This window comes from Petromyzon marinus, chromosome 26, assembly GCF_048934315.1.
Source record: "Petromyzon marinus isolate PM22_M1 ecotype Great Lakes invasive population chromosome 26, UKy_Petmar_22M1.pri1.0, whole genome shotgun sequence".
In the NCBI taxonomy this organism is placed as follows: Eukaryota; Metazoa; Chordata; class Hyperoartia; order Petromyzontiformes; family Petromyzontidae; genus Petromyzon; species Petromyzon marinus.
In genome coordinates, this window is record NC_133692.1 from 2,925,651 (window position 1) to 2,946,900 (window position 21,250).

Consider the following 21,250-nt stretch of genomic DNA (forward strand, 5'->3'; position numbering starts at 1 on the left):
CGGGCGGTGCCGCGCGGGCAGCCGCGTGCGTGCGCCAGGTGCGGTGGTGGTGGTGGTGGGGGGCGGTCGCCACTCCGCTGCGTGACGATTCATGACCCCCCCCCCCCCCCCGAGTTCGATTCCCGCTCACGGCCACCGCCAACGTCAATGAAGATTGTCTGAACCGGTCCTGGGCCATCCCCAAACGTCGTAACTCAGCCTCGAATGAGTTCCCGGTGCGGCGGTGTGTAGTAAACGTCGTCACTGGGGAGACAAAGGCGGCCGGGCGTGGTATTGACCACCCACCCCCTCGTAGCTGTCTTTAGCTCGTCCGTTACCTCACCACAAGTGTACCAATTTAAAGAGTTCCTAACAATAATATCCGCTTTGGGCCAGTAGCGCCACGAAAGCGAATAGTGAGCGATGGGATCACTGCGAGTTATTTACACTGAACATCTGTGACAAAAGAGCTTTAGGGCTCATCGGATTTCCTCCAAGTGTGACAACGTATTCTGATTATTATTTTTATTCTGACAGTGTGAGGATTGTGAAGCAAAGTGCAGTGTCCCCAGGGTTGGGAGGAAGATCGCGTCAGCTAATGTGGTTATCTGATAACGTGAGGGAGATAACGCAAAGCGGAGTAACGTTGGACGTGCGTTGTCAATCACAAAGAGTCATTTACACATGATCGAAATTGACAGTTTATTATATTTTTATTATTGCATTCTTCGTTGTACATTGTAATTCGTGTATCATTAACATCGGTGGTGTGCTTATAATGGTGCAGCTTGCATCGTCCATGCTAACAGCGAAGGGTTTTGCTTTGCCTGAGGGGAATGCCCAGTGTCTTTATGAACACGGTTTGGTCACGTACGGCGCGAAATAAGTTCAACAATGCGTACGCAACACGCATGTTTCCCTGAAGTGTGATTTTGTTTCTTGCAAATATAGCTCAGGTGATATTTCCAAAATCACTTTTCAATTTAAAAAGTCCGATAAACCAACACCTTAGCGAACAGGTACCTTGCTGTTGCCTGGCTGATGGTTATCGCCCCCAGGGCCCATCCATTTATTTAGTACTATAGCTTGGACTTGGATTCACGACGCTTGGCCGCCTTTGTCTCCCCAGTGGCGATGTTCACACACCACACCAGTTACTCGTTTGAGGCTGAGTCGACTTAGGGGAGGCTCAGGTCCGGTTCAAATAATCGTGGTGGCCGTGAGCGGGAATCGAACTCGGGTCGCCGGGTTCGTAGCGCGGCGCGCTAACCGCTACACTACAATGCGTTACGCTTCCACACACACACACAGACACATACACACACAGACAGACACACACACAGACACACACAGACACATACACAGCGCGCTAACCGCTACACTACAATGCGTTACGCTTCCACGTGCGAGGGTCACGTGACAGATGTGACGTCACAGCTCACTTGCCGTGCAAAATATTGATGTATTATTGAGCTCCCCCCCCCCCTAAAAAAAAACCAAAGTGTATTTTTATAATTTTTGCATGGTGTACATTCTGGAAAGTACCCACATGGCAATTTTCCAGTTTGTTGCATGTCGGGAAGTACGCTAAACATTTCGTACAGACACAAACACAACTTTGCCTATTCATATTCTTAGTTTTTTCGGTAAAGTCACGTTGAAGAGAAACAACAAAATAACAAAATATATATAAAACAATAAAAAATTCTCACGACGTTTCGACCATAACTCAAACGGTCATCATCAGGTGTGTCGGTTTGCATAAATTTATTTTGAAAACGGCATATTTATTTATATATAAAAAAAAACGTTTGCGTCACGCGCAACGATGGCAGTTTGCCAGGACTAGTCCATCTATTTTTTGAAAAGAGGAGGGGGGAGACGAAATTTGTTTTTATGTATGCTGTCTGAAAGGCACTGTAAGCGTGAACAATCAATCAAGAACTGAAATGATTTATCAAATCTTTCCAATGATTGCTAAGATAGAATCCATCTTCTCGGTTGAAATTGTCTCTGTGTTTGTATATGTGGATAGCCTCATGAACGAATCTCTCATGGAAGCCAGATGGCTTACAAAGAACCTCCGTCTTGGAAAAGTCAATGGCATGTGAGCCTACTGAATTAGAACAATGATCTGCTACGGCCGAGGTGTTGGTCCTACCGTGTTTAAGGTCTGCTTTATGTTCACGAATGCGGTCCGAGATATGGCGTTTGGTTTCTCCAATGTAACTACTACCACAGAGGCAACTTAGTTTGTAGACACCAGGGTATTGTATGTCCGGAATCACATCTTTTACAGACGGAACCAGATCACGGATTTTATGTAATGTGTTGAAACGGACCTGGATCTTGTGTTTATTCAAGATTTTGGAGATCTTTTTTGTGATCCCAGCAATGTAGGGTAAAGTGATGGTTTTGAAAGGCTCCTCAAGAGGGTTCTTCTTCATGGTTTGAGTGATAGCTTTGCGGATTGTATAGTCGGAGTAACCATTAGCCCTAAGAGCTTGGTGTACGTGCTTGAGTTCACTGCTTATGTGTTCCTGGTCGGATATGCATTGGGCTCTATGATACAGAGTCTTGATGAGAGAATTCTTCTGTGATGGATGGTGGTGGGAATCCGGTTTCAGATAAGCATCCGTATGGGTAGCTTTCCTGTAGACTGAGTGGCTCATTGAACCATCAGGTCTCTTTTTAATTAGGACATCCAAAAAAGGTATCTTGCCATCTATTTCGACTTCCATGGTAAATCTGATGGCTGGGTGTATGGAATTGATGTGGTCGAAGAATTTGTCTAGAGCAGGCCGGCCATGTGGCCAGATGACAAAAGTGTCATCCACGTACCTCTTCCATAAGGTTGGGCGCAGAGTGGCAGTCTGGATGGCGTCAGTCTCAAATTTCTCCATGAAAATGTTAGCTATAACTGGAGAAAGGGGGGAGCCCATTGGGGTGCCCTCAGTTTGTTTGTAGAAAGTTCCATTCCAAGTGAAGTATGTATTGGTTAAACAGTGTCTCACCAGGGGGGGTACCTCAGTGTTTAGTCCTTGATGAACCAAGTCTTCAATGATTGCAATGGTGTCAGGTACAGGAACCTTGGTGAATAAGGAAACTACATCAAAACTGACAAGCAGGTCGTCTGGGGACAGGGAAATACCCTTGATTGTTGATACCAGGTGAGTAGAATTTTGTACCGTAGAGGTGGTCTTTCCAGTGAAAGGACGCAGGATTTCAGACAAAAAACGAGCTAGTTTGTAGGTGGGGGAGCTGATAGTAGAGACTATGGGACGAAGAGGTGTATCAACTTTATGTATTTTTGGTAAGCCGTATAATCTTGGTGGCCTGGCAGCAGAAGGTTTCAACGAAAACTGTTTAGATTGATCAATTAATGCGGTTGAATCAGAAATTATTTTGTTGGTTTGTGTGACGAGGCTGTTGGTGGGATCTCTTTTTATTTTTGTATAACTACCATCGTCGAGTAATTCTTTAATTTTGTTGTTGTATTCTATTTTATCCATGATAACAGTAGCATTGCCTTTGTCAGCTGAGAGAACTACAATATCATTCCTCTTTTTTAATTTATATAATTCAAAACGCTCATCTTTGCTGAGGTTGCTAGCTGGCATCTTAGCGTTTTTGAGGGTTGCAGCGATTTCAGATCTTGCTACGTCTGCAGCGATGTGACCCAGGCCCCTGAGAGCAACGTCTACTTGGGCAATTATATCATTAACTGGTATGTGTTTAGGTGTGACTGCAAAGTTTAGACCTTTAGCTAAAACGGATTTCAGACCATCGGAAATAGAACTGTTACTGCGATTAATTACGACTTTATTAACGTCTAACTTTTTGGTGTGTGGGTCCGGTCTTTTGTTTAAGAGGAGGTTAAATTTGGAAATCAGGTTTTTCTTACATTTGGTCGACATAGTAGCAGCTGAAGAGGCAGTCATATTGTCTACATGTTCCCAATCCGATGTGGACATTATTGCCGTCAATGATAAGTGTGATTTGTAGAGTGTCTTGTCTAACTGATCTAGTTCTGTGCGTATAAGTCTGATTTTTTCTGAGATAAGAGCTAAGCTAGTTTTGAAAAGAATTCGTTTCGCATTTGAAGAAGTTACAGTAGCAGAGGTGAGTGTAAATGCGATTGGTATTACCCCAGAGTCGCGGCATCTCTTCAGGAAGGTGAGAGACTCGATCAGCTGAGCTTTCTTATCCCGGAGTTTGTTGAAAGATCTTAAAGTTATGTGAAAACCCTCCCCGTAGAGGCGATTAAATTTTGATTTAAAGCTTTCGTGACTGCAGTAATTCATATTCTTAGTTTTTTCGGTAAAGTCACGTTGAAGAGAAACAACAAAATAACAAAATATATATAAAACAATAAAAAATTCTCACGACGTTTCGACCATAACTCAAACGGTCATCATCAGGTGTGTCGGTTTGCATAAATTTATTTTGAAAACGGCATATTTATTTATATATATTTATTTATTTATATATGTCCTAATTAAAAAGAGACCTGATGGTTCAATGAGCCACTCAGTCTACAGGAAAGCTACCCATACGGATGCTTATCTGAAACCGGATTCCCACCACCATCCATCACAGAAGAATTCTCTCATCAAGACTCTGTATCATAGAGCCCAATGCATATCCGACCAGGAACACATAAGCAGTGAACTCAAGCACGTACACCAAGCTCTTAGGGCTAATGGTTACTCCGACTATACAATCCGCAAAGCTATCACTCAAACCATGAAGAAGAACCCTCTTGAGGAGCCTTTCAAAACCATCACTTTACCCTACATTGCTGGGATCACAAAAAAGATCTCCAAAATCTTGAATAAACACAAGATCCAGGTCCGTTTCAACACATTACATAAAATCCGTGATCTGGTTCCGTCTGTAAAAGATGTGATTCCGGACATACAATACCCTGGTGTCTACAAACTAAGTTGCCTCTGTGGTAGTAGTTACATTGGAGAAACCAAACGCCATATCTCGGACCGCATTCGTGAACATAAAGCAGACCTTAAACACGGTAGGACCAACACCTCGGCCGTAGCAGATCATTGTTCTAATTCAGTAGGCTCACATGCCATTGACTTTTCCAAGACGGAGGTTCTTTGTAAGCCATCTGGCTTCCATGAGAGATTCGTTCATGAGGCTATCCACATATACAAACACAGAGACAATTTCAACCGAGAAGATGGATTCTATCTTAGCAATCATTGGAAAGATTTGATAAATCATTTCAGTTCTTGATTGATTGTTCACGCTTACAGTGCCTTTCAGACAGCATACATAAAAACAAATTTCGTCTCCCCCCTCCTCTTTTCAAAAAATAGATGGACTAGTCCTGGCAAACTGCCATCGTTGCGCGTGACGCAAACGTTTTTTTTATATATATAAATAAATATGCCGTTTTCAAAATAAATTTATGCAAACCGACACACCTGATGATGACCGTTTGAGTTATGGTCGAAACGTCGTGAGAATTTTTTATTGTTTTATATATATTTTGTTATTTTGTTGTTTCTCTTCAACGTGACTTTACCGAAAAAACTAAGAATATGAATTACTGCAGTCACGAAAGCTTTAAATCAAAATTTACAACTTTGCCTTTTATATATATGGAGACGTACACATGGAGGGGGGGGGGTGACCCAAATGTGTACGCTTGCGTATGGGGGGTCTACATTGGCCTTCAAATTAGATAGTCCGGCGGTGGACAATGTATGCTAAAACACGTTAATATTATTATTAATCCTTGATCGTTTCTGCGTGGATTCAATATCGGCCGTTCTATAGGATTCGGGGAGGTGGGGTGGAGTTGTCAAGTTTTGACAAATTTGTGCGTTCCTACTCAATGGATGCCCCCCCCCCACCACTGCCATGTGTCCTCTCGTGTCCTGGCGCATGCAGATGGCAGAGCTGGGCGACGAGGCATTTTGGAGGCCGTTCCTGGGGGAGAGCGACGCCGCAGGGCAGGACGCGTTCCTCTACGTGACTGCGGGCGACGTGCGAGCCCTGCGCGACGAGCTCCCATCAGGACTCTGCACGCTCATTCACAAGGCAAACTGCAATTAAGCAGCCATCAGCATCGTCGTCGGCGGTGAACAGTTTTGAGTTTCAGTTTTTTTTTTGCAGTTTCATTTATTTTGGTGTAGCCCTGTGAGCCATTCCGCTCTTGAATCGTGTGCAACCGCGACAAACAAAAAACATGAACAAGAAAAACATCTTGAAGTGACTATCTAATGCCGCATGATAGTCTCCCCCAAAGTAGTTGCCAGAGATTATTCTTTGTTGTGTTAGGAAATAAATTATATTTTCATTTGATGTGCTTCAATTGTGGATGTTGCTGCAATGACACTATGCAAGTCAGTGGCCAACTCTTGTGGGTGATCACTTAAAAAAAATAACGAGTTGCCCCTGGTAAAGGTGCTATTTACATGTTAACTGAGGCCCATGTTAGCCTTTCAGACCGCTCCATCTTGGTGGAGTCAATTTAAATCAGGCATTTTCTTCCAACATGAGTAACACCCATTCTGTTATCATTCTACGAAGATTAACCCTTGGATTTGTGTGGAACCAGGCTGTGGAGAAACTGAGAGTGGCTGCAGAGTCTGGCTGCGCAGACGATCAGGAACCAGTGGTGGTGTTGACCTGCATCCGCCTGCTGACAAGGCTCCTGCCGTTTGTGTTCGAGGATGCACAGTGGAAGGATTTCTTCTGGGCCCATGCACCTACTCACCACAACGTAAATGTAAGTTGCGTTTTATTGTACGTACGTATGTTGAACTTCTTTCGCACCGTACATAGCCAATCGTGCTAATCGGAGGTGCGGGACTTTTTTCATTACGGTATTTGTTCCTTTCATTTATTGATCAGTGATGCCAAATGCAACGGGGAATAAGAAGCAAGATACTCAAAGAGAGGTTTCTGTAATACCTCTGAGACCAGTGGCAGATCTCCACGGATGAACTAGGAATCTGTTTGGGGGGTCTCAAGTATCCATCGCCCATAGCAGCCTAGAAATGAAGCCTGATGGCCCAACTAGTTTATCGCCAACTGGGTCATGATGGGTTGAGATCACTGCCATTAAATAGCGTGACACTTTGTTAGAAAATGTAAAAGTGGTAAGCATATTGACGCGTTCCCTGACACCACTGTATATGTGCAGCATCCACCACTGGCTCAGGGCTTTAAACTGGAGATAAGGGCTGCCTAAACAATATTTGACAAAACTAGAACATATTTAAATTGTCGGGGTTGATTTTTTCATTGTAATTGTACAACGGGTTTCAGTTAAATGGCAGTGCCAGTAAGTTAGACAATATGGTTAAGTAAACGCTGTGATAGCAAAGATTCTGCAATTTTTTTTAACTATATTTTAGATATGACTCTGTATGTGATGCCTGCTCTTAATGTAACTGATTTCTCCTTAACATTGTTACTCTATACTACATGACTGGCATTGTGTGGCATTTAATTTGGGTTTACATCAAAGGGTACAGCTGAAATCCACTGCCTCTGGTACAAACCTAAATTTTGGGTTGCTGCACAGATGCAATTATTCCCGACTTGCCTTAACTGCACTGGTGCAAATAAATTGATGGAATGCCTGTTGTCAATTACGGCTGCTGGGAAAGTCGATTCAGGGCAGGAAATAATAAAGTAAACCTCTTATTGGTGCAGTCTACAATTATTAATGTGTGCTATCCTTTATGACTTAATGCATTGTCTGACAAATGTAGGTGGAGGAAGATACGAGCAAAGTCACGCCTCCATTGGCTGAGACGCTGCTGCTTGCAATCGCTGAGCTGCTCTTCTGTCCGGGCTTCACTGTGGCACCGCACAGGCAGCCTGGCCCCGTAATGGCACTGGAGAATACTTTTCACCATTCACTGCATTAGTAGTTGTGTTGTGCATAAATTAAAACAATGTTTGAGAAATTATGACATTTAAAAACAAATATATTTGGAGATTTTGTTGGATTAAATTGACCGTTTTGACAAAAGTAACTATTAATATATGCAGGCCAGATGGTTATATAATTATAATCGGAGCTTAATTATAGGGTGCCACGGTGGCGAGATGTTAACTACCTTGCCTGGTATACAGGAGGTTATGAGTTTGATCCCTACCCTGTCGCCATTTGTATATTTGGAGTTTGCGTGTCTTTCTCCCCGTGGTCACGTGGATTTTTCTCCAAAACATGCATTTAGAGTATTTGACTGCTATTAATTTCCACATAATAAGCCACTTTGTTGAGTTAACATTTGTGGTCAGCTCGCTTCTAAAAAAGAGCTGTATCGCGGCCTTACACGATATTTTTTATATATATAGTTTTATATTCGTCAAGCTAACCTCATATTTAGTCAAGCTAGAGCTTCAAAAGTCGTTTGGTTATTGTGTGGCAGGACACACCGGAGGATACTTGGCCACTTGACAGCTGTGAGTTCATCTGGGAGGCAGGGGTGGGAGTCAATATCTCTCCACCACAGAGCTATGTGCACGACACTAACAGGTAAGTTAATTTTGTTTTCCCTTTGTCATTTTAATAATTTATGCGACACTATAATCGACACGAGAAAACGTGTTTTCTTGACAGGCAAGCTGCCTGATTTTAGCCCAGAATTTCAGGTGTGTCGGCACACCTGCATTATTTTATTAATTCATTTTTAATGATTACATTATTTTATATCCAGGTGTTAGCCCCCACACAAATCACATGGCAGTGAATCCTGGGGCAACATTTTTATGCCCAGGGGTAATGAGTAATTGGTAACGTAACCATGGATAAGAGTATCACTATGTGTCTTTAAGGTAATGCAAATGTTTGAAACTAATATTCTTGGATTTTGTTATGTAGGTAGAGTATACAGAGAATCACATGGTATATGCTGGTGTAGTGCTAGCATAACAATGTGTCGATACAATATATAATATATGTTTGTGAAAATCCATGAATCTTGCATGAGATCCAAGATTACTTTGCGTTCTCTTAATGGTATCAATTTGAATTATGCTTGCATCTGTGTCTCTGGCCTGTACATAAATTTCAGAAGGGTTATTTTTTATATGTTTTTAACTTCATTAAATACCCGTGATATCTAATTTGCGGATGTTCTTTATTCCTTTTGTATGGACAGGTTGGAGATATTAAAGCTGCTTTTGACCTGCTTCTCTGAGGTGATATACCAATCTGAAAATGACCCACGGAGCTGCAATTCCTGGGTGAAATTGTTCTGCTCAAAGGAGAACAGGCAGGTGTTTGGTCATTTGAGGAGTGATCATAGTAAATATAATTTGTAGTCAGGTAAATAACTCAAGTTCCTTAAGAGTTGATTAGGTTACCGTGTGATCATTGAGCTTATTTAGCTGCTGTATCATTAATTTAGTTAACATTTTGCTTTTGTGCGTATTCCTCCCATGTCTTACCAGATTTGTTTCTCCAGAATTAATCAAATCCCAATACATGTTCTTTTCTTTCTTGAGTAAGAAATTCAGCTCCACTGTTTTCCTTTCTACGTTCATGCGTTCACAGGCACACTCTGGCCTTGTTCACGTCTCTCTTGAATGTGGTGTTTGCCTACGACCCTGTGGGGTACGGGGTGCCGTACAATTACCTGCTGGTGCGCGACCACCGTGAGCCACTCGTTGAGGTGGCCTGCCAGGTGCTGATTGCCGCATTGGACGGGGAACATTCCCTTCCTGGCTCTCCCTTCTTTGGCTTCTCCATCGGTGACATTGAGAACCCACAGCAGTCACGGACACAAAAGGTACCACGTTAATCTCATCTGTTATGTAGGGAACCATGTCTCTGTGCTTGTGCATATGGGATTATATAGGGGTTAAATTTTGATTTAAAGCTTTCGTGACTGCAGTAATTCATAGTCTTAGCTCTTTCGGTAAAGTCACATTGAAGGGAAACAATAAAATATATAAAAAACAATAAAAATTCTCACGACGTTTCGACCGTTTGTGTTATGGTCGAAACGTCGTGAGAATTTTTATTGTTTTATATATATTTTATTATTTTATTGTTTCCCTTCAACGTGACTTTACCGAAAGAGCTAAGAATATATAGGGGTTGTTAATCGCATGGTAAAAAAGGTCACCGGTTTGCCACACACGCAGAAACGTCTGTCAACAAACTAAGGGAGCTGCCATTGTGTAAAGGTTAGCTATATACTTAGATTCCATTTCCTGGGGGGGCAGTTGAAATAATGTGGAAAGCTTATTGATCCCCTCGCCTAGGTGCACCCAGTGTGGGTATGTTGAACTCTTTCCAAGGCGTCTGATAAACATTGCAGAAGAAACCAAATTTCCCTTAGAGGTCCCTCTAGTGAAGGCTCTACTGTCAGCAGTGGCGTGGACAAGCAAGCAAGGGCAGGATTTCACATTTACCTTTTGAGCTGAGAAACGTGGGCAAATATAACTCAGGCCGCCATGTGGTTTTTACATTCACCTGTGCTAATCGGTGCATTTGTAGTGTTGTAAGGACGAGCAGACTTCTTTAGGAGGCACACTCTGTTTATTGTATTATTTCCTTATACAATGCTTAACACACACAGAGGGATATTCGGTCCCCTCACCCGATACCCTAGGGAGGTACAGCCTCCAGACTTGGCGGGACTCGCACATCTACCGCTAACCTCCTTGATACCTAAGGAGGTACAACCTCCGGACTTGGCGGGACTCACACGTCTACCGCTATCCTAGTCCTCCGGCTAGGACCTAGGGGAGGCTATCTGACCCACCGCTGGCCCGGTGGGTCCTGACCACTGGGTATGCCGAGCCTTAGCCCTTAGAAGGGCTGAAAGGCTGGTCCAGGGTCCTAGCTAGGCTTCAGCCCAGTCTTCTATCTTCGTGCAGGGAGAGAACTCCCCGAGGTCCGTTGGGTCACCCGTCTTATACCCATTCGTGGCTAGGTAGAACCAATCATACATTCCCACGTGGAACCGTCTGATTGGTTCGCACCAAACCCTGGCCACGATCCGTTTCACCTCAACTGACCCCAACCGTTGTACCCAGGGGTAATGCTGCACTGCCCTGGTGGCAACGCAGGTTACGCAACAGCACATAGTTAACACCTCTACACATTCATGAATCAAATTGCCGGTTCCCAGCTTTCAGAACTCGTTATTAATTATGAATATGGTTACCGGGTTACTGATTGACTTTGAACAACCCTAATTCATGTACAGTACAACGGTAGCCCACACCATTATACCAGCGCTCTTGAAATTGGAATTGTAGATCACATACATTTGTGTGACTATTAAACCTGTTGGATGGCAAGGTTGCCAGGAGACATCAGTTACTGCAAGTAGGTTCACGAACTCATCTGTGTTGGGGTTCACCTCATTGAGTCTCATTAATTTGAATCATATTTTAATTATATAATTGGTATAAAAGGCAAATGTAGCCTCCAAATCCAGGATACATTGACCCATCATTCTAACATCCTTCATCTTGTCACACTTCACACCTACGGTGTAACATGGACATCACTAGAATGCTCTGGGATAAGAGGCCAATAGGATGAGATGAGTCCGATTACATTTAAAATAACCCAAATACTGTACGTGTTTCTCTCTACAGATTAAAAAGACATTTCAAATATAACAATTAAAAGTAATATTAGCTGCTACATCAAGGAAAAACAGCATTAGAGAGCTTCACAATATACCATTGTGCACCCTTATCATTCCAACATTATTTTCGTGTCTTACAGCATTTGAACTGCAGCAATCTCTTTGTGACTTACCTCTCCAAGATTCATAATGATGAGGTGAGAGCGTTTTGTGGGGGTTGTAGAAGGTAATACTATACTTTGGGAAAAAGAAAAGGTACCTGGAAGAGTGTTAGGAATGTTTGGTGGCGGTATAGAAAATGAAGAGCAGAATGGAAGTGAAGGGAACTAGCGTAAGAACTAAGACATGCGGCCAGGAGAAAAGGATGTTAGAGATTGTTAGTATGTCATGTGTTGGAGAAGAGGAAACTGCAATAAGTTTAAAAGGTCCACAGATAAACTGTGAGTAGTTTATGAGCTTAACCCATTTGTTTACTTTTCAGTATCACCTAAAAGGACGGAACTTAATGCTGCCAATTTCTTATTCTGGTCAATAAATGTGAATTATGTAATTCAAATGGGTGCTTTTCACATTACTGTACAGTACTGTCATTTTATTTGCCAAATACATAAATTATTACAGTATTGATATCGTTTTACCACCTCAGGTAGTCACCATTTATTGTCACTAGAGAGAGAGAGTAGCTGTTTCCAGCATTTGTAAATGTTTTCAATATAACTGAAACATGCAGCTGTGATGATTTGCTCCAAAGTTGGTAATGGAGATATCAGCACACGTACACAAAAGACTAGTAGAAAAAAATAATTACGTGCCATCGTGGAGGATCATGGATAACATAATTGTTGCTGTGGAACATTGGTCCTGGTGACCCATAGGCTGATGAATTAATTCATTTTTTGTATGTATGTTGAACTTTTTTCGCACCGTACATAGCCAACCGTGCTAATCGAAGGTGCGGGGGAACGACAACAAACTAAACAAAAAAAGCAGTTCTAAAGAAATGGGTTTGCAATCGAGATTTAAAAGCGCATCTAAAAGCGCTTGATGCGGTGACCATCTTTGTTCGATGGCAAATGATATGTTGAGATACAGACTTTTGCTTATAAATCTATTCCTTTGTGCTCACATTTTTGCGATGAATAATTATATCAGCAAAGGGGGAAATAAACTCTTGTGTAATTGTATCAAGATAAACATTTTGTGATATAAAAGAAAAATCCCCATTTTTTATCTTGGACTAATTAGGACTTTGAATTCATTCTGAGTGGCCTGGTCCGTCTGCTCAACAACCCTCTGCAGCAGACCTACCTGCCATACTCCACGAAACGCATACACTTCCATCAGGAGCTGCTCGTGTTATTCTGGATCCTTTGTCAACAAAATAAGGCAAGAACCTGCTAATTTCAATAAAGTCAGTAAAAGATTGAAGTGAAGGCATTTGTCTATTTAAGTTCCCTCGTAGCACTGAAAGTTTTGTTTGATGTTTACACCAATTAACTCTCATGGCAAAATAGTTACAAGAAAGTGTGCATTTGAGTGCAACTAAATAAATATGTTCCTACCTGTTTTATTTTAACAATACTAAACCGCATTTTATTTCTCAACGTAATAATGTGCTTAAAACTTGGAACAAATGCTGAAAAGTCAACCTCTTCATTATTACACTACTTTGTGATTTGGACGATAAAATGAAATAACATTTAACAGATGTATTGATATGTTTTACATGTAACCAAATTGAAACATTCTTTTGATTTTGTTCTTGTTGTAGAATTTCTTGTCCTTTGTTTTGAAGACAAATGACATGCTGGGAATTGTTGTTCCCATCCTTTATTACCTGAATGATGCAAGAGATGATGATTGTAAGTCACTAGCTTATATACAAATCCAGCTCTGTGTTCAAGGTTAAGTCTTCAGATAAAAGTGGCGGATGTCATAACCTCCACGATCCAATCATTGGCTACTTATGCTAAGTTAAAAATGTGCTTATTTTACGGAATCCTGCTCCATCACTCATCATGATAATCGTCATACAAAATACAAACATACAATCAAAGTGCCCAAATGAGGAATGAAAATATAATGAAATCAATGCTGTAATAAGACATTTAATTCATTATTAAAATGTCTTATTACAGTGTGGGTTTACATGGATATTGCAGCTTATACGAACATAGTATAATCAAGGTAAACATGCATTATGCATTGTTTGAACGTATAAAAAGGATACATTTTTAAGCAACGTCTCTTATTCACAAAAAATAATGAATGGGAAGACGCGGAAGTGGTGTATGTGCCATCCTTCGCAGTTTTGACGACAACATCCTCATCATTTTCAATGGGCACCGTGTTAATCTAAAGCCATCGTCATCTTTCTCTCCATCAATCATCATGAGCCATGGTGTAGTCACTTCTAAAGATCCTTTCCATGCTTTTGACATGCATCACATGCCACAGTTCATATCCTGCAAACGAAAACTCCATGTCCATAGAGGTCATTGTATCAGGCGCATTTCCTGCCTTGGCTGCCATTCCATCATCGGTGTTTGTAATTAGCCGTCATTCCTTTCAGCTAGGTATGTCAGAATCAGAATATTTATTTATACTGGAGAAATCTGATGAGATATACAGCTCTTTTTCACAGATGTCCAATGTATTGATTCACCCCCATTTATTTGATGAATTGTTATAATTAGGGGTTGTGACTTGATTCAATACTAGATTTGCTATATGCAGTACTGATTTTAACTGCCTTATTTGCTTTTTTAAGGAGGTGAATTGTTTAGTGTCGTTCACTCGATGAGACCAATGAAGAAAGATAAGACACACTAGATGATAAATTAAATAAAAAATCTTTAATCGAATCTCAACCACAAATTGTGACAAGTCATCAAATCAACTATTCACCGGGGCATGAATTATTACGAGGGTGCCACAGTGGCGAGATGTTAATTAACTCGCCTGGGAAACAGGAGATTATGGGTTCGATCCCAACCCTGACGCCTGCATATTTGGAGTTTGCAAGTTCTCCCCGTGGTCAATTGGATTTTCTCCGGGTCCTCTGGTTTTCCTTCCACATTTAGAATCATGCGTTTAAGAGTATTTGGCTGCTTTACATTTCCACGTGATAAGCCACTTCGTTTAGCTATCGTTTGTGGCCCAATGGTAGCTTTGAAAAAAATCTGTATAGCTCAGTGGGCCTTACCTGCTAAAATAAAAAAAAAAGTTTAGTTTGTTTTTCCATGCCGACTTCAGGTGATATCTCTTGAAAAAGCCCACTTTTATTGAGCAACTGAAAAAATATATATACAGGAGCGCTCTGTCCCTGTTTATGCGCGGCATTACGGGTGCATATTAACCCGATCATTGAGGCAGGGTCTGCCTCCCTCCCAGCCCCCTGGCCCCCACTGAGAGTCAAAACGTCACCTTATTTGCAAGATGCCATGACCGCTTCCAGGTAATGCTTCCTATCTACAAAATGTTCAGGTAATACGAATAAGTTGTCTCTGGATAATTGGAAGAAACGCGGATGGCCAAGGCCCACAGATAATGGCCCACATAGTTGCGGATAAAGGAGCCGTGGATAAGAGGAGTCCCACTGTAATATTGTGGATCTTGTTTGTTGTTGTGATGCTACGATGGTGTATAGTATTTACACACTGGGGTGAGCGGTAGTGTAGTGGTTGGCGCACTGCGCTACGAACCTGGCTATACGAGTTCGATATCCCGCTCACGACAAACATCGGTGACAAATATCTGAACCAATCCTGGGCGTCCGCTAGGTCAACTCAGCCTCAAATGAGTACCTGGTGCAGTGTGTAAACATCGCCACTTGAGAGACAAAGCCAACCGGGCGTGATGCTGGCCACCCATCCCCTCGTGTGCCATGCCGGCCTTCATTAGGTGCTCGCTAACAGCACTTACTGCAACAGTCTGTTAAGGCTATATGGAGAATATTTATCTTTGCCTTTGTTTGTACACTGACAGCTCAAATGGGGCTACTCTCCATCGGCGTGTTTATTCTCCTTATACTGAGCGGAGAAAGGAACTTTGGGATTCATCTCAACAATTCTTTGTCCATCCGTGTGCCCTTGGGCATCCGGGTGTTCAACGGCACACACGCCGACCTCCTCATCATTGTGAGTTTCCACCCAGTGCAGGATTATGCGTGCAGACCAAATCACATGAATTTCAAGTCGGACCTTGAAATTGTATTTTACAATACAATTTAGATTTATGTGTAGCATTTAAATGCATATACATTTCAAGATACTGTATTTCAATAGTGGATATTGATATCATACAGACAGTTATAGAGCAAAAAAAGAAGATATTGAGCCTGAACCTGCGTGGGCAGGGAGTCAGCAGCACGAATGACAGGGGAAGGGGTCCCAGATTATGGGGCAGCAGAAGAAAATGAGCGACCTCCCACTGAGCAAACATCGTCATTGTTTGTGTGTGAAGAGTGACAATGTTGAGAGGAGTAGATTGAGATGAGGGGAGATGTAGGCAATGGTGATTCAATGGAGGATATTGGAGACAAACTGAGTTTTTAAATTGCTACAGGATTAAATTAGGTACCAGTAGAGGAAACAATAAAAAAAGGCTTTCAAGCCAGAACATTAAGCAAACGTACATTTTGTTAAGGTGCCGTGCCGCATATTTTTGTACAAATATTCCCATGGAAGCATGTAAAAACATATATACAAATGTGTACATGTTAGGCATGCAAGCTTACACCCACAGTCAGATTATAACGCACGTTCGTGCATTGTACAAGTTGTGAATCTTGTAAAAAAAAATCAAGATCTGGGAATTGGAAAGTTGTAATAAGCTTTGCAATGATTGCTTTAGGAATTGTATACTTTGCGTGGAAACATGTGAAGTACCCCAAGATAGACGATATATATTGGGCGAGGCAATAAGTAGCCAATTCACAACCTAAAAACACCAGCACACCATTTACAAGCATGCCTCTTGATATGACAATGACGTGACACTAATTATTTTAGCATTCTTTCTCGTGTGTTGAAGATAATGTGAACTGTGATGCACATTGGTCTCTGCACAGGTGTTTCACCAAATGATTACAAGAAGCCAACAGAAGTTGCAGAATCTGTTTGACTGTCTCATGACCATTGTTGCTAATGGTAGGTAACCATGCTCATATATTTTTTGTTTGTATTTGTGGAAGATGGGCAACACGATTATGTGGTGACTAAAAGGGACTCTGGTCAAGGGTTGTGGCGTGGCTAATGCAGTACAGTACAACTAAAAAAGGCAGATAGTTCCCCATTGTGCTAAATGCATGATTGTTTAAAAAGTTATCATACAAAGCAGTTATTTGGGAACCCTTAAGACTGTTTTTTTAGGAGGGCCATGCTTGAGAATTCTCAGCAATTGGGTCACAGCTATATTGACTGCATTCATTGAACTAACACACATTGCCGAAGGGGACATTTTCCCAATTGTTGGTGAATAGAGACATTGGTACATTTCTTGAAAAAATGGGACAGAAAGAGGCATTTACCAACATAAATTGGGACCCTTTGACATTACACATCTGTGCTAGAAGTGCAGTTTTATGGGCACTGTGGTGACAAGATGTTAACTACCTCGCCTGGTATGCAGGAGGTTGTGAATTTGATTCCGACCCTGATTCCTGTATATTTGGGGTTTGCATCTTCTCCCCGTGGTCACATCGATTTTGCTCCGGGTCCTACAGTTTTTCTCTCCACATTTAGAAATATGCGTTCAGAGTATTTGGCGGCTATACATTTCCGCATGATAAGCCACTTCGTTGAATTATCATTCGTGGCCAGATCGCTTCTAAAAAAGAGCTATTTTGCTCAGTGGGCCTTACCTGGTAAAATAGGGAAAGAGTTTTTAGTTAAGTTTAATATTGATTCCCGCAACTGCATTTTTCCATGTTATGAATGGTTGAGAAGTTGTAATGTCATTCCTAATCTGTGTGCATTGTGTGTAATGTGTGTGTCTTTAGTGTCCCCCTTTCTGAAAAGCATGTCCTTGGTCTCTGCCACCAAACTTGTGCAGTTGCTGGAGATTTTCTCTTCACCACATTTCCTTTTCGCTTCACCACACAACCCCAAGCTTCTTCTCTTGCTCCTGGAGGTTTTCAACAATGTCATACAATACCAGTTTAATGGTGAGTGGCTGCAGTTGGAAACATGTCAATGAATACAAAAAATCCCAAATTACATTTGCAACACTTTTGATGTGGCGAATAGAGTGTGGACCAAAGAGGGGTAAACATTCCTGCCAATGTTGTCTGGAATTTCTCTCCATCCACAATTAAGTTCCATCAGGCAGCTTAATTACAAAATTAAAGCCAATCACTGTTCCATCACCTGTGGGTTATAGTCTCACTCCACGTTCTAGATCAGGGGTCGGGAACCTATGGCTCGCGAGCCAGATGTGGCTCTTTTGATGATTGCATATGGCTCGCAGATAAAACAAAATATTCTCACTTGTTTTAATCCATCCATCGATTTTTCACTGCGCATGTCCTGTTCAGGGCTGCAGGAGCAATTGTCCATTATTTTAATTGGATGATACTGGCCTACGTTTGCCGTTGCTGGGTAAAACAGGTAAACGCCCCCTTTTGAATCAGTCTGAGACTGCGTCTGCTCGGTCATTAGCTCAAAGCTAACCCTTTGACGAAGAAGATGGCGAAAAGAAAAAAAGACGACGAGTATCGTACATTTCAGGACGAATGGACCGAAGAATTCGCCTTTGTGGAGAGAGCGGGTTCTGCGGTGTGTCTAATTTGCAATGACAAAATTACATCGTTGAAACGGTCGAATGTAAAGCGGCACTTCGGCACGCGCCACGCTACCTTTGCATCAAAATACCCTGCGGGAGACAGCAGAAAGAAAGCGTGCCAAGAGCTTCTGAGCAGGGTGCAAGCTAGCCAGCAGCAACTCCGCGTATGGACCCGGCAAGGTGACTATAATTCGGCTAGCTTTGCTGGTTCTTTAGCAATAGTGAGGAACGGAAAACCATTCACAGATGGCGAGTATGCTAAAACGTTCATGCTGGATGTAGCCAATGAACTTTTTGATGATCTTCCGAACAAAGACAAGATAATCAAACGGATACAAGACATGCCTCTGTCGGCAAGAACTGTTCATGATCGTACCATCGTGATGGCAAACAAAGTGGAGGAAACGCAAGTGAAGGACATAAATGCAGCGCCGTTCTTTTCTCTGGCTTTGGATGAGTCAACAGACGTGAGCCATTTGTCGCAGTTCAGCGTGATTGCAAGATATGCTGTTGGTGACACACTGCGCGAAGAAAGTCTTGCTGTTCTGCCATTAAAAGGGTCCACAAGAGGTGAGGATTTATTCAAGTCTTTCATGGAGTTTGCTCAAGAAAAAAGTCTACCTATGGATAAACTTCTCTCAGTGTGTACTGATGGTGCTCCGTGTATGGTGGGGGAAAACAAAGGATTTGTGGCGCTTCTCCGTGAACATGAAAATAGACCCATCCTAAGTTTCCATTGCATTATACACCAGGAGGCACTTTGTGCTCAGATGTGTGACAGGCAGTTTGGCGAAGTGATGTCGCTGGTCATTCGTGTGATCAACTTTATTGTTGCCCGAGCCTTAAATGATCGCCAGTTTAAAACACTGCTGGATGAAGTTGTAAATAACTATCCTGGTCTGCTTTTGCACAGCAATGTGCGTTGGTTGTCAAGAGGGAAGGTGCTTAGCCGTTTTGCGGCTTGCCTGAACGAAATCCGGACTTTCCTTGAAATGAAAGGCGTCGGGCATCCTGAGCTAGCCGACACCGAGTGGCTCCTCAAGTTTTACTATCTCGTAGATCTGACTGAACATCTGAACCAGCTCAACGTGAAAATGCAAGGCATTGGAAATACAGTGTTATCCCTTCAACAAGCTGTATTTGCTTTTGAAAACAAGCTGGAGCTTTTCATCACGGATCTTGAAACAGGTCGTTTACTACATTTTGAAAAACTGAGCCAATTTAAAGATGCATGCACAGCAAGTGAGCCCATTCAAAACCTTGATCTCCACCAGCTAGCTGGCTGCACATCCAGTCTCCTACAGTCCTTCAAAGCACGCTTTGGAGAATTTCGTGAGCACACTCGTCTTTTTAAGTTCATCACCCATCCAAACGAGTGTTCACTGAACACAGCCGACCTGAATTACATCCCTGGTGTCTCCGTCAGAGATTTTGAAGCAGAAGTGGCTGACCTGAAGGCCTCAGACATGTGGGTGAATAAGTTCAAGTCACTGAATGAAGATTTGGAAAGAATCACACGACAGAAAGCGGAGTTGGCGAGCAAGCACATGTGGACAGAAATGAAAAAACTCCAACCCGAAGACCAGCTGATTCTCAAAACTTGGAACGCGCTTCCTGTCACATACCACACACTGCAGCGTGTGAGTATTGCTGTATTGACCATGTTTGGATCTACGTATGCATGTGAGCAGTCATTCTCACATCTTAAAAACATCAAGTCCAACCTACGATCACGTTTAACGGATGAAAGCCTCAACGCTTGCATGAAGCTTAACCTCACCAAGTACCAACCCGACTACAAAGTACCAACCCGACTACAAAGACATCAGCAAATCCATGCAGCACCAGAAGTCGCATTAATGGTGAGTGTTATAACAACATTATTTAAAAGAATAAATTAAGAGGCTTATTATACTGACATTTAGTTGAATTCACTTTTAAAATATATTATATGGCTCTCACTGAAATAAATTTCCAAATGTTTTGCTTTCATGGCTCTCTTAGTCAAAAAGGTTCCCGACCCCTGTTCTAGATTATCATCCTGATTGCCATGTGCATTTTAAACAGATCGTCAGTATTCAGAATGTAAGAATTCATACCCCCTCTCTATCATTCAATTAAAGTGTCGCACTTGTAGATCACGAATCAATTCAAGAATAAATCATGTGTCCTGCCGTTTGTACTGTCCCAATTGTATTATCTGTGTGATATGCCTTCTTTAGTTCCGTTTCATTTAGCCATTTTCTTTGTACCATTAGCCTAAAGGTAACATTTGCATATGCTTTACATGCTAAACAATATATTGTTATACAATTCAATGCATGTGTTGTGAGCGTAAGGGTTGAGTTTATGTTTTGAATCATTACATGTGTAGTGTCAACGATTCAGAGACAGAGTTTCTAGGAGGCACTTTCTTTCTTAACAACTTTTACGGTCTCGTCCGGACACTCATCACAGTAGCTCCACCTCGCCTGTACATAACACGAGCCGTCTAATACTGACGACGCCGACTGCGATAGCCAACTACTCTCCTTCCTAGCGCAATATCTAGCGGAGACGTTTAGCGACGACGGCGACGAGACGACAGCAATGACGAGATGAGATAAGTCTATTCCCAGAACCGGCAGCCTCAAGCCCCCCGCTCTCGGCTTCTTTTATGCTCCCAGCTCGGCCTGGCACCGCCCTGACCGCACCTCTCTTCTCGAACCCACTAGCAGGTTCCAGGGGTCTCCAGACGGGGTCCTCTGTGACCCTTACCCTAGTTCCTCTCCTCTGCCCACACACCGTGCACACCCTCACCGGCCTGTGTACTGTTTGTCCACCACAGTTGCCGCTGTTGTCCACCAGCCGGCGCTGTTACACTACACTTGCATAGTACGTTACTTGTATTTCAC

General features: G+C 42.3%; 1 protein-coding gene across 1 annotated transcript in view; it reads left to right on the forward strand.

Moving 5' to 3' along the window:
- Positions 1-21,250, forward strand: part of LOC116946160 (protein HID1-like) — a 33,970-nt gene that overhangs the window by 2,132 nt on the left and 10,588 nt on the right. The window contains exons 2-13 of the mRNA XM_076069858.1: positions 5,896-6,045; positions 6,566-6,736; positions 7,728-7,844; positions 8,394-8,500; positions 9,126-9,239; positions 9,521-9,755; positions 11,714-11,770; positions 12,819-12,959; positions 13,345-13,435; positions 15,561-15,712; positions 16,645-16,723; positions 17,575-17,739. Of these exons, the coding sequence (XP_075925973.1) occupies positions 5,896-6,045; positions 6,566-6,736; positions 7,728-7,844; positions 8,394-8,500; positions 9,126-9,239; positions 9,521-9,755; positions 11,714-11,770; positions 12,819-12,959; positions 13,345-13,435; positions 15,561-15,712; positions 16,645-16,723; positions 17,575-17,739 (1,579 nt within the window). The remainder of the gene's footprint in view (positions 1-5,895; positions 6,046-6,565; positions 6,737-7,727; positions 7,845-8,393; positions 8,501-9,125; positions 9,240-9,520; positions 9,756-11,713; positions 11,771-12,818; positions 12,960-13,344; positions 13,436-15,560; positions 15,713-16,644; positions 16,724-17,574; positions 17,740-21,250) is intronic.